The following is a 13,208-nucleotide window of genomic DNA, read 5'->3' as shown; positions in this document are numbered from 1 at the left end:
TAAACCAAACGTTCGCGAAACGTTTCCATCTTTTTGTCAAAAGAACCTGTGCATGTTACTTTTTCTCACTTTCATCCTAATCACCGACTTAAATCAAAACAGAACAAGAAAAAATCTGCAAATTCTTCTGTTTTCTGGTAAGCATTGGTTTTGGTCTATAATCCTTTAATTACTTGCTATACTGTTTAGAATCATGTCGTAAGGTTGTATCTGTTATAAGTTGAAATTACGTTTCGTGTTTATTTTGGTAATTGATTTGTTTTGCCAAGTCTCTGTTATGAAATTGAGTGACAAAAGAGGTTGAGAGTCTTCTCTTATTCAAAGTAACATAACTATATTTAGATTGTTTTTTGTTCTTCCTTAGGGTTTTTTTTTTTTTTTTTTTTTTCTGTCCCAATATCGACTCTGAATTTGACCTTGGTCATGTGATTTTCTTGTTCTCTTTACGATTTTATTTTTTAAGAAATTTTGTGTTGTTCGTTTATCTTTATTGATACTATTAACTTATAATTAAGTGCATGTATTAATCTCAGAAAACGAGAAGCAAAGTTGATACACAGATTCTTCCTTATTTTAGATAGTTTTTTTTTCCTGAAATACGTTGAACGAAGATTTTAAATGTGTTTTATTTTCTTCTTTTTTTAATTTGCAATTTGATTTGTTAAAAAGATAAATTTCCATTTATCTAATCAGAAGTTCAAGGGGTTTCCTTTTCTTGCGCTCCAAGTTTTTCTTATATATATATGTATTCACAACTCTTGTAACGTAATAATCTTCTCTCTCTTTTGTTATTTTCTAGGTGATCGATCACACATCTCCTACAGAAGAAGAAGATCAGAAGAGAAACAAACAAAAAAAAAACTCGATTAAATGGATCGTTTGAGTAGAAGTTTTCTTCTGTTTCTATTGATTTTACTTTTAGATTATCCCTTATCATGCCACAGTTGGGGATGGTTCTCTTCTTCTTCATCGGAAAAGACAGACTCTTCTTCTTACTCTAGGTCGTCTCATCAGAGATCCAACCCCGATTTCTCCATTGAAGTTTTCAGTGACCAGAAGGCGGTTCGTGTCCTTGAAGACGCTAAAAACAAGCTTGCTGGTCCAAACAGTTGCTGGCAAAATGCTTATAGATACCTCTTCTCTGGCTGCAGAGAAACAATTGCCACAGAAGAAAAGAGAAAGAGGTTTGCTTGGCATTTAAGCGATTGCTTTTTTAAAGACTCTGGGAGACCTGCTTTTCCAACTTGTAGTGATGATTCAACGATGATGAGTTGCCTTAAGAAGCTTGATGATCATGAGCATAAGATCTATCTCGAGTTCATGCTTGAGACCAACACCATCTGCCAACAATTACAGTAAGATGACTCTCTCAAAGATGAGATTTTATTACTTTTTGATTTGCGAATTGGATTCCTAATTTGCTTCTTTCTTTTCTTTTTTTTGTATGGCAGGAGTTACGCGTTCAAGAACGAGATAGAGAGACTTGTGAATGAGCTGAAGACTTCAGCTCAGAATACAGAAGATAAATTGGATATCTTGGAGAGTAAATCTGATTCTTTAATGCAGAGCTCGAGCTTGATTCATGATTCTCTAGGGTCAATAGATGCTCGGGTTCAAAACGTGGCTCAGGTTACAAACACCATAGAAACTCGTATGAGTGAACTGTCTCAACAAACTGCAGAAATATATCAAGAACAAAAGAGTATTGCAGAATCACAGATGGAGCTAATGAACGGTCAAGTGAAGATGAAAGAAACCTTGAAAGATGGAATGGAAATGTTCAGTAATGCGTATACTAACATCCAGGAAGGAGTTGATAAGTTGAAAAGTGATACAAAGCAGATGGAAGGGGAAATAAGTGTACTTGGAGAAAACCTATCAACTAGAATGAATGATTTGCAGAGTAAAACTGATGACATTGGAGTTAAGGCTGGTAGCTCGTTGGATAAACAACAGAAGCTTTTAGATGGCCAATCCGTGGCACTTGACGGTATTCAATTTCTTACTCGGTTTCAGTCTGAGGCACTGCAAGAGAGTAGGTAAGTATCAATTACATTAGAGCAGTTTTACCTTCAAAGGCAAGACTTTTTTTTTCTAACTTTTGCTGCAACTTTTGCAGGAATACATTGCAACGGTTGAAGGAATTTAGTCAGGAGCCACAGGAAGATCTTGCAAAGCGGCAAGAAAAGCTTCAGGAGGTTCATGATCATCTGTATGAAAATTCAAAATCAATGTTGGAAGCTCAGGTCAGTCCTCTAAACCTTTACACAATACTTTAAACACATAATCAATTTTTTATTTTTAACAATTTGTTTTTTTTTCAGGTAGCGTTTGAGGCAAAACAGGCAAACATGTTTGTGGCTTTGGATAAGTTGTTTGCTTTGCACAATGCGATGCTTCTCGAGTCCCGAGTGATTAAAGCCTTCTTCATCTACTTCTTGTCAATCTTTGTCATCTACATGTTTACAAGTACAAAGCAAACTTATATCATAAGGCCAAGGCTTTACATTGGTAAGTCTCATAATTCCAAATCTCTTTCCTCATACTATATTTATAACAGTGGAATACACTCGTTTTAACAGACCTTTTTCATTTGGCTGATACAGGTTTGTGCGTTACCTTAGCATTAGAAGTGGCAAGTTTACGCTATGTAAATGATGCAGAACGTCAAGCATGGATTATAAACCTTTTGAGGTCTTTATTCGCTGTTCTTGCATCAGCTCAGCTTCTTCATTCTGTTTTCACATACAGGTATGACTAATTAAAATGCTAAAAAACAGGATATGTTTTTAACAAACCAAAAACTCAGAAACTGATCTTATACTCCTCCTGTCTGAATTTGCAGGGACTATGACGTACTAAACCACCAGATCTTGTTAGGATTAGTTGACAAAGTTAATAACATGGTAAGCAAGAGAGAGATCTCGTGGGATGAAGAAGATACAGAGAGCGAGGTAGACTGGACATCTTGGATCGATACAGATCTAACTGATGATTATGAAAATCTTGGAGATGCTGATTTTAAAACTCCACAAGTGATCAAGAACAAACCGGATATTACTTCTATGACGATGACTAGAAGAGTGTATAACTTGCGTCCGCGGTAGACGGCAGCAAAGTCTTTTGACTCTATATAATTGTATGCTATTGTGTTGTTGTAATAATGTATTATGATATTATGTATCCTACATGCCTTGACTACTACTTTAGATACAAAAATGCATATATATATATATATATATATATATATGTGAGTTTGAACTTGTGGAGAAGGTTTTGCAATTTCCCAATCCCATCTTCATTGCTCCATATCAATCAATCCACAAAACAACATTGTTATCCACTAGTAAACAGCATTACAAAATTCGATTTTAGCATCATTACTCTCAATGCAATACATTTCAAAGAAGCTCTTCATCTGTATACTAATAATGTATTCTTTAATTATTGCAGTAAGCACCGAAATTATTTAATTTAATCCAAATACATACATCAAACCCTAGAATGAAACCATGAATAGTCTCAATTGAATCCGAGATTCACATCCTTGCCTTACTTTGTTAATCGATGGACGAATCAGATCAGGCGTGCTTGAAGAGCTTCATGCTAAGCCAATGAAAGTACACAGCAACCATTATAACCGGTAGAGTTAAAGGAACCAAGAAACAGTAGTAGTGCTTATCATTCGACGCCATGGCTATTGCAAAGACGATTCCGAAGAAAGAAACAGAACCAATGATCACAAAGAAACATCCCCAGAAAATCTCCGTCTTCATCGGAGGATCTCAAGATATGTGTTGAATTAGTTTTTAATTGGTCTCACGTCATAAGGGCTTAGACTAAAAAGCCCAGTTTATTTTATTTGGATCCCGTAATTAGTCTAAACTCTTTACGTTTAAGACACCAATATTATACTGTGTGTGTGTGATGTGCTGAAAGAACATAAAGTCTTCATAAAAACTATAATGGTGCACACACAAGAAAGAGTTTATAAGAACGTTACAGTGAATAATGTTACAACAACAAATGGAACCCCCCAATCATACAAATTTACGTCCAAGAGTTTTTAAATTAACAAAGATAAAAGAAAGAATATGAACAGACAAAACCCCAACAGAAACCCATCACTTTAAAGAATCCCCAAGAACTGTTAGGAGGAAGAAAAAAAGTTATGAGGACTGAGTCAAACCTCACAAAGAAAATCCTAGCGGTGCGGGTGATCGGATCAGTGTGATCACATAAGTAGAAGAGAGGCGATAACCGTAGCAAATGCAGAGAGGAGAAGAGATAGAGTGACTCGGGTTTGTCCGTTGGGAGCTTTTTCACCTGTTGTTTGAGGTCCAGGGGTGGTGGTTGGGGCTCTGGCTGTGACCGGAGGTAATGGTGGTTCGGTGACATCAGCATCTGTGAAAACTGGGTTTGGTGCTTCGGCTGGAGGTAAAGAAGCAGGACTTACGATGGTTAAGAGGCCACCAGGCTGAACTGGGATCATGTAAGGAGGTGGGTCTTTGCGGGTCAAGCACGTGTTCCCTGAGAAAGAACATCAAAAACAATCAAAAATTTTAAAACGTTATGGGAAACAGTAAACCTTTTTAAGCCATTCTTTTGGTTTTCACTTTACTTTTGTATCTTGCGGCTGTGAGAGGGAACTCAGTGATGGCTCCATTGACACCAGCTCCAGTAACATGCGAGTTTATCTCTACGGTTGCATCAGAGAAGAAATCATATGGTTGAGAAACAAACTCATTCCGGAACACTTCAACATAAACGGGAAGCTTAAGCTTCTGTAGCCTTTCCACTAGATTGGTTTGTCCAGTGGTGAAACTTGGGCTGCTTGGGAAAACTGATTTTTTTGTGATGACAATAGCGTCTGCAAATTTTTTGATGTCTTCTATTGCAGAGTCTAGGATATCGCGGATGGCTTCTTCCACTTTGTATACTGTCTCATACCGGCTCTGTTTCTTGAAGTCGACCAAGACTGAGCTGTTAGTTGACTGAATCATTACTCTTGTGGTTGTTGTCTTGTTGCTGTAACCAGCTTCCGTGAGTGAATCGAGAGTTGCTTTAACAGCGTCCAGCCCTTGCTTCTCTCGCAGGTAAGATGCATTCTGAAGCCAGCAAATCATAATCGTTGTAACCATTACAGTAAATGAGGAAGATCATGTTTATGCTAATAAATCGATAAAAGTCTAAAAGTGATTGTAGAACTTACCTCCACGCTGATCAAAACACCGACGAGAGTGCTTGAGTTCTTTGCCAAGTTCAAGAAATCAGAAAGTGAAACAAGCTTCCCGGAACTTCTCTCCCTTGGATTCCTAAACAAGTTGAAGTCCTTGTTGTAGGGGTTTTCAATGGCAGCTGCAGACAGATGGGGAAAGAGCATATTCAATGACATCTAAAAGATAAGACTGGTTTTGAGATAGATGCATATACGTCAACAAATAATAACAGACATATTACGTTTTTCTTATCAAGGGACGTATGAAGTTGCAACAAAACACTATTTTGCATCTACTTGTAACCCCTAAATAACTAGAAGACGAATAATAATCTGTTGCGGACACCCTAAAAGAAGTATTGTGCAGCTAACTCGGTTATCCGAAGAACACTTTTGGAGCTTCTCTCTTCCCTTAATTATTATCATCAGGTCTAATAGGAACATAGGTGCTCAAACATGAAAGAAAGGTTTCAAGGATCTACCAGACCAACACACTGCCTAGAGTGAGAATGCCAAAAGGAGAAGACAAACTTAGTAAATTATGAGGAAATCTTACGTCTTAAGGTCTGAATCTCAGACCATGCCAGATTAAAGCTGTATATCCCAGCAAGTGAATTGAGCTCAGGAACAGTTGCAGAGCGGTTTCTGAAAGGACTTTGGACAACGTTTGTGCTCTCCCCAAGATTAATTGAAGTTAAGCAAAACGGAATCCCGTCTGATGACATTTGAAGAGAACAATCTATAACATCAGCACCATCTTTGATAGCCTTTGAATAGGCCAAGTCAGTACAGCCAGGGTAGTCTCCACTTGCTCCATTTTTGGATATAACAAGAAAATCCACTGTGACATGAACCATATAGAAGATGAAAAATTTAAACCGTTAGTTACTGTGACATGGTAGTAATAATGTAGCCAGTAAAACACATATGAACAACTCTTCACATACCTTGTGTCGAAGCATTAGTTCCAAGATGGGAGAAGCAGTCTGAGGAATAAGAAAAGTGAAGAATGGTTTAACTTGAGTGGTTGTAGTTTCTCTAGCAATACTAGAACAAATATATAATAAGTGAATGTGATACAGAAGAAAGGGATTTACTTACCAACAGCCGAAGATGCGGTTAGTGGAAAATCAGATAGCAAGCCATCCACGGAGAAATCCCCATTGTCCACGAAAGATAAGTACTCAGCCAATGGATCAAAACTGTAGTTGTATGCAATATCAAAATCGTTTGCAAAACCTGATGCATATACTTCTAATCCTGCTTTGTGAGCATCTTGAACAACAGATGTATGGGGAAGCAAGTATTGGCTTTCAACCGGCCATATGTAAGACTTGGGAACAAGAATTCCTGAAGCAAAAGTCTTGATGAAAGTTAGGTTCCCCGCAAGAGATCCATAGGTTTGGTTGGTTGACACCTCAACATCATCTTTCTCAAGAAAACGGAACACAAACTTTGGCCCCTTGCGTCCAAAACGGCTACCAATATTCCGAAAGAAATTCACCTCAGGGGATGAGAGATAGTTAATAGTCACAGTTTTGGAAACTGATAGCAGAAAGCTGCTTATGCTCAAATTGTGTTGCGCATAGAATGCATCGTGCTGAATAAAAGAGAAGCCATGTTAAAGTGAGCTGAGATTTAAAACTGCAACCATAAAATAGGAAAATAGCAAGAAACTTATTACTGACATACGAATTACCTGAACATTTAACCAAAAACTCTGGGGTTTCAACTGCGTAGCTATATCTTGAACTGTTGATATCGTGTAACTGTTTCCATCAAACGCATTTGATCGTGATAATATTCCTCGGATCACTGCACAGGTGAAAATGATTTCTATGAAAATACAAGAAAGGTACAACTTAATGAACAACATCAAGCAAATCTAACTATTCTCAACTCAAATTGAGTCTATAAAGATTGGATCAAATGTGCAGAAAACTATCCCCTAAAACATATGATATTTCTAAAACTAGAAAATGCAATAGTCCAAGGGATTAGAATGTACACTCAAGATCAAAAAGATGCAGTGAGAGTGAGACGTTGAACTTACAGAAAACGCTTGTGAGATCCTTCAAACTGAAATCAATGGTGAACCAATCTTGAGTAGGGACTCCATTAAGCAAGTAAGAATTTGTCCGTTTAGGGTAAACTTCTTGAATATTGGAAGCATTCATCATCTTCACATCAGGGAAGCAAATCCCAAAAGCATCTTTAGTTAGTTGCAAATCACACCAAAGAACAGCATCAGGCACACTAGTCTGCCCTACAAAACTGTAAGCATCGAGACTTGAATCTGGCAACAACCCAGAAAACCCACCACGAGCAATGATACGAGGAGCATCTCCTACAAAAATAGACAAATCAAGAAAAGATTCAAAAACAGAACCAAAATAGCAAATAAAAAAACCATGAAAACAACAAAAAGCTTCGATTTTTCTAAAGATGAAGCTCAGAAAAACCCCCAAATTTGAAGAATCAAAGTCAGTGACAAAGGAAACACCTTTTGTTCTGTTTTCTTCAATTCACAATAAAAGGCATTGAAAGAAAAAGAAAAAGAAAAAAGAGAAATAGAAGGAGATGAAGATAGAAGAGAACTAACCAGTGAGTGTCTGCCATGGACTTTTAGATCTTTGAGCAACGAGTTGAGTAGAGAGCAGCAACTGGATCAAAAGAAGAGCTAAAAGTAGAAACTTTGAAGCTTGTAAACCATGCATTGTTGGATTTGGATTATAGCGCATGTATGTCATATCGGTACACCAGAGTTGTCCCGGCGGCGACTTCACCAACTTCGACTAAACGAGATTTACTCAGAGAGAGAGAGAGAGAGAGAGAGAGAGAGAGCTTTTTTTTGGTTTCTGGGATTCGAATTTATATATATTGATCGTTGATTATTTTAAAAAAGGGAAAACAAAAAGACCTTTATTGTACTTTTTCATTTTTTTTTTTTTGACATGTTTGCTTGAAAGAACATATCAACTAAAAAGTCTAAAATGTGTGTGTTTTTAGTAATAAATCTCTAATTAGCTGCCAAAAAAAATAACTAGAATTATGTTTTCGTATTCAGACAGAAAATTTTTGGGAGTGAAAAAACTTTGAGTTTCTCTTTAGAAAAAAGAGTTTAAATTCCATGCAACTATTTAATAATTTTTTTTTAGTTATACGTCACAATTTTAAATTAGAGAATATTTTTTATTTTGATTAAAGTTGTAGAAAGTAGAAGAAAAAAAAGTTGTAGAAAGTAGAAACCAATAATTAGGCATATATAATGTTCTAGAATTTTTAATAAAATTAAATAAAAGAAATGCGTTCTACATTAAATACTAAGACCTACTTTATATTTTCCATTATAAACGACCTACTACTTATTTCCAAAACCAGCTATAAACAACAAGCATGTACACACTATATAATGCATGCAATTGCGATACACCTGTATCAACTTTTGTGTTGTACCACCATATAAAAAAAATATGGATATGAGGCCATGTTATGTAATGTTATAGGCTAGTGATTTTTTTTGCTTTCTTGGTTGGTGCTCAACTGCTGATGGCGGTGGAGTGGAAGATCGATTGAAACTAAAGGATAGCAACAAGATTCACCCGTCACCATCACATCATCCCATCATCCCAATACGCGCTAAACGAAACGGTCACGTTCTGCTGCCGTGCGTGACTTAACCAGTCTTGGTTTTAGCAAAACTATAGACGGTTTACTGGTTATACAGTGAACTTGATGATCTTGTGAATCGCAGCAAGAATAGTTCTTTAGAAAAAAAGAAAAAAAAATGATGAATATTGCAAACTTTAATTATTAACATTTAGTTTTGGGCCTTAATAAAAGCCCACGGTGCCGTATAATTCCAAAAAGCCTCACGTTTACTCAGTCTGGTGACACTGGGAAACATGCCACGTGTCTTTCGTCTCCTCGCCACCTGTAACGACCGCCTTCTTCATCGCAGTTCAAATCTCTCACTTCACTCTCTCCCCTCTCTCTCTCTGTCTCTATCGTTCTCTGTGCCTTGTTTTGGTTTTGCGATTAGGGTTTGTTAACGAATCAACATCGACGAAGTTTTGTGAAAAATGGGTGTTGGAATTACACAGTTTTTATGGACGACGAATGAGCTGGCAGCTGAACATCCTCAGGTGATACCAATCTCAGTTTTCATAGCTATTCTCTGTCTCTGTTTAGTTATCGGCCACTTGCTTGAAGAGAACCGATGGGTCAATGAATCCATTACCGCCATTTTAGTCGTAAGTCTTCTTAAAATAAAAATTGCATTTTTTTTTTCGATTTGAGGTTACACAAAGTTTTGAGCTTTTTGGGCTTTTGTTTTTGTTGTAACCAGGGAGCAGTATCAGGGACTGTGATTTTGCTTATTAGTAAAGGAAAAAGTTCTCATATTTTGGTGTTGATGAAGAGCTCTTCTTCATTTACCTTCTTCCTCCTATTATTTTCAATGCTGGGTAAGCAAGCTGCTAGCTTACTCTCGTTTTGAGTTACTATCTTGTGTTGTTGATGGAGAGACTTGAGTGATGATTTTTTATTGTTTGGTTTGTGGTGCAGATTCCAAGTCAAGAAAAAGAAGTTTTTTCACAACTTTTTAACCATCATGTCCTTTGGGGTGATTGGTGTTTTCATCTCTACTGTCATTATTTCGTTTGGTAAAAGAATTCATCCTTGTATGACTTGAATTGACCATGTGTTTCCAAATTTGCTGTTAACAATTTTATAATCTGAACCAGGGACTTGGTGGCTGTTCCCCAAGTTGGGATTTAAGGGGTTGAGTGCTAGAGACTATCTTGGTGACATTTCTCACTGAACTATGTTTCTTTCCATCGTTTTGTTAAGATGGTTTATTACTTTCCAATTTATGAGTGGATGATTTCTTGTCTTGATTCAGCCATCGGAACGATATTCTCGTCCACTGATACTGTTTGCACTCTACAGGTTCTTGATTTAAAAGATTATTTGTCTTACCACTCCTTTTCAAGCTTGTTTATGTTTTAACATTGCATCTTAACTTTTACAGATTCTTCATCAAGATGAAACACCATTGCTATACAGCTTAGTCTTTGGAGAAGGAGTGGTGAATGATGCAACTTCAGTAGTACTGTTCAATGCCGTGCAAAAGATTCACTTTGAAAGCCTCAACGGTTGGACTGCTCTGCAAGTGTTTGGAAACTTTTTGTACCTCTTCTCCACAAGCACAATTCTCGGAATTGCTGTAAGCTATTGAGTATGCGTATTTTTTTACTCTGTTTGAAGCATATCATGAGTTTTCTTAGAAACCTGAATGTCTTGCAGGTGGGGCTAGTAACAGCTTTTGTCCTTAAAACCTTGTATTTTGGAAGGTAATAATAGTACACTAAACTTGAAAATTTGTCATCTCAACCTTAATTTGATTGCTGTCAATAAGTTCAGTTGCATGCTTCAAATGTGCCTTTATGCTGATTTCGTTAATTATATGGTTGCTCACAGACATTCAACAACACGCGAACTGGCGATCATGGTTTTGATGGCTTACCTTTCATATATGTTGGCTGAGGTAATATACTCCATTACTGCAATAGACCACTAGTTAAAAATCAACTTGAATCAAAGACTGGACTCATACTTTTTAAGTGTTCATTTGGATTTTAAAATTCAGCATTTTTATGTTTTAACTCTATGTTCTTGTTCTCTTGCAGCTCTTCTCATTAAGCGGGATTCTCACTGTCTTCTTCTGTGGTGTTTTAATGTCGCATTATGCATCATATAACGTGACAGAAAGTTCAAGAATCACTTCCAGGCAATGTTTCAGACAGTTATATTAATTTCTCTGAAACTCAATTTGCAGGAATTGCTTTTGTCTGACTGTTCATCTCTATTTTTCAGGCATGTTTTTGCGATGATGTCCTTTATTGCGGAGACATTCATATTTTTGTATGTTGGAACAGATGCTCTTGATGTTACAAAGTGGAAGACAAGCAGCTTAAGGTATAGCGTTTAGGACGTTCTGTCAAAACAAAACACAGCATTATGATATGAACCTCGTCTATTTCTTCATCATGTTTCTTAAGCTGTGGTGATGACATGCAAGTGCTGAAATCTCTTCCTTATAAAGAAATAATATAAATCATCTTCTTGCAGTGTTGGGGGTACTCTTGGTGTCTCTAGTGTCATAACCGCATTCGTATTGCTTGGACGAGTAGCATTTGTGTTTCCGCTCTCAGTCTTAACAAATTTCATGAATAGACACACTGAAAGAAACGAGTCTATCACATTTAAGCATCAGGTTTAGCCTTTGCTTCTTTCAGTTTTATTTTCAGAAGCATTACAGCTCGGCTCAAAATCTTAGAATGAATGACCTGAGAATGGCAAAGTTTCTGTTGTAAAGTTCGCTCTTTGTATACTTTAAAGGTGATCATTTGGTGGGCGGGGCTTATGCGGGGTGCTGTCTCAATTGCTCTGGCTTTCAAGCAGGTTTTTCTGTTTGCACATTCATATGATCTCTACAATATTTCTTTTACATTATATTAGTAACGTTTCCATTATATCTCATTTTGGTATATGTTTGATGTGGCAAGTTCACATACTCCGGAGTTACGTTGGATCCTGTGAATGCTGCCATGGTCACCAACACCACTATTGTTGTCCTCTTTACTACACTGGTAAAACAAATAAAACTTCCTTAGTATGTGGCCCTGCTCAAAGTTTTCTACCCGCTTAAAGATCAAAAGACTTTCTTTGCCATGTGACGAAACAGGTCTTTGGTTTCCTCACAAAGCCACTTGTTAACTATCTGCTTCCTCATGATGCAAGTCACAACAACACGGGAAATAGAGGTAACCGCACTGAGCCAGGTTCCCCGAAGGAAGATGCGACGCTTCCTCTTCTTTCGTTTGACGAGTCTGCTTCCACAAACTTCAATAGAGCTAAAGATAGTATCTCCCTTCTGATGGAACAACCTGTGTACACCATTCACCGCTACTGGAGAAAGTTCGATGACAAATACATGAGGCCTATCTTCGGTGGACCTCGTCGAGAAAACCAACCAGAATGCTAGGTATGCCCTCTATTATTACTACAAGTTACTACTCAAAATATAATTTGCAGCAAAGGCACCTCGGCTGATCAAGAATGTGTAACCGAATTTATAAGTACGTCCGGGTAGAGATGCTTACAATATTCATCATGATAAGCGAACGATTCTCTGTTTTTCTTTTTCAGAATAGTTTTGAGACCTCCGCGGGAAGGACATGATGAGTTTAGTTTTTTTGGATAATCAAGAAAGTAGGATAGTTAATGTAGCTATAAAACAATATTTCAACGTTTTCGTTAATGTATATGGTTCTTCTATATACATAAAGTGATTGAAGATCATTGCAAGTCTGTGATTTATTCGGATCAGAACTTTAAAGATATATTGTAAATAAGAGACTTCAGATCAGTTGCAGGACAAGATCAAGCAAATTCAGACGGTCTATCTCCAACTCAGTTCTTTGAAGCTGCGTTTACAGAAAGAAGAACAAAATAAACGTGAGTCTTTCTTTACTTAATATCCGGATCCTACTAATCTACCAGTTTCTAATAGTTCCATGGTACTTTGATTTACCTTGGCAAGCTGTAGGGATTGTTGTAACGCCACATTTGCTCAGAAGATCCTGTACTTTAGACGGGTATACCCCTAAAACGGGGAGGTAAGACTTGGATCTGCAGATGCATTCCAGATTGGCTGCTTGGAGGACTAGACAGCATTCTTTGCTTGGAGACGGCGGGTTGTCTCCAGTGACGGCTGGACGGCAATTCTCCAAATAATTTGCGTTGATGTTACATGCTGGAATGCTCGTAGGCTTTTCCATCAATACCAAGGCAGCCAAAACTATTGCAAGAGCTGCAAATTTCAGAAAGGATCTGGTATTATTCTTTTCCATTCTCTCTTTGTCTACCTCTCTCTTGACTAATACCATGGAACCCTTAAATTTGTTAACTTTTTTATAAACAAATT

General features: G+C 37.2%; 4 protein-coding genes across 4 annotated transcripts; 2 read left to right on the top strand and 2 right to left on the bottom strand.

Moving 5' to 3' along the window:
* On the top strand, window positions 67-3,201 carry LOC104761587 (protein GAMETE EXPRESSED 1). The gene is made up of 7 exons (XM_010484693.2): window positions 67-137; window positions 800-1,355; window positions 1,452-2,039; window positions 2,120-2,246; window positions 2,325-2,511; window positions 2,607-2,751; window positions 2,846-3,201. The coding sequence occupies exons 2-7, from the start codon at window positions 871-873 to the stop codon at window positions 3,105-3,107; spliced, it is 1,794 nt and encodes a 597-aa protein (XP_010482995.1). The 5' UTR covers window positions 67-137; window positions 800-870; the 3' UTR covers window positions 3,108-3,201.
* Window positions 3,949-8,081, bottom strand: LOC104761586 (glycerophosphodiester phosphodiesterase GDPDL4). The gene is made up of 9 exons (XM_010484692.2): window positions 7,821-8,081; window positions 7,272-7,565; window positions 6,918-7,033; window positions 6,320-6,818; window positions 6,166-6,204; window positions 5,775-6,059; window positions 5,213-5,358; window positions 4,622-5,108; window positions 3,949-4,530 (listed from the first exon to the last, which is right to left on the bottom strand). The coding sequence occupies exons 1-9, from the start codon at window positions 7,966-7,968 to the stop codon at window positions 4,235-4,237; spliced, it is 2,310 nt and encodes a 769-aa protein (XP_010482994.1). The 5' UTR covers window positions 7,969-8,081; the 3' UTR covers window positions 3,949-4,234.
* LOC104761583 (sodium/hydrogen exchanger 4) lies at window positions 9,207-12,563 on the top strand. The gene is given in 16 exon segments (XM_019240553.1): window positions 9,207-9,471; window positions 9,567-9,627; window positions 9,630-9,684; window positions 9,785-9,882; window positions 9,964-10,023; window positions 10,122-10,168; window positions 10,251-10,445; window positions 10,526-10,572; window positions 10,700-10,766; window positions 10,909-11,009; window positions 11,096-11,197; window positions 11,351-11,495; window positions 11,621-11,683; window positions 11,788-11,871; window positions 11,967-12,266; window positions 12,431-12,563. Coding segments are annotated over 15 exon segments (1,596 nt in total). The 5' UTR covers window positions 9,207-9,300; the 3' UTR covers window positions 12,431-12,563.
* On the bottom strand, window positions 12,523-13,192 carry LOC104761584 (putative lipid-transfer protein DIR1). The gene is made up of 2 exons (XM_010484690.2): window positions 12,816-13,192; window positions 12,523-12,708 (listed from the first exon to the last, which is right to left on the bottom strand). The coding sequence occupies exons 1-2, from the start codon at window positions 13,168-13,170 to the stop codon at window positions 12,695-12,697; spliced, it is 369 nt and encodes a 122-aa protein (XP_010482992.1). The 5' UTR covers window positions 13,171-13,192; the 3' UTR covers window positions 12,523-12,694.

The sequence above is a fragment of the Camelina sativa genome, chromosome 18 (assembly GCF_000633955.1).
Source record: "Camelina sativa cultivar DH55 chromosome 18, Cs, whole genome shotgun sequence".
Lineage (NCBI taxonomy): Eukaryota > Viridiplantae > Streptophyta > Magnoliopsida > Brassicales > Brassicaceae > Camelina > Camelina sativa.
Note: the sequence above shows the minus strand (reverse complement) of the source record. Positions and strands in the feature narration are given on the sequence as shown.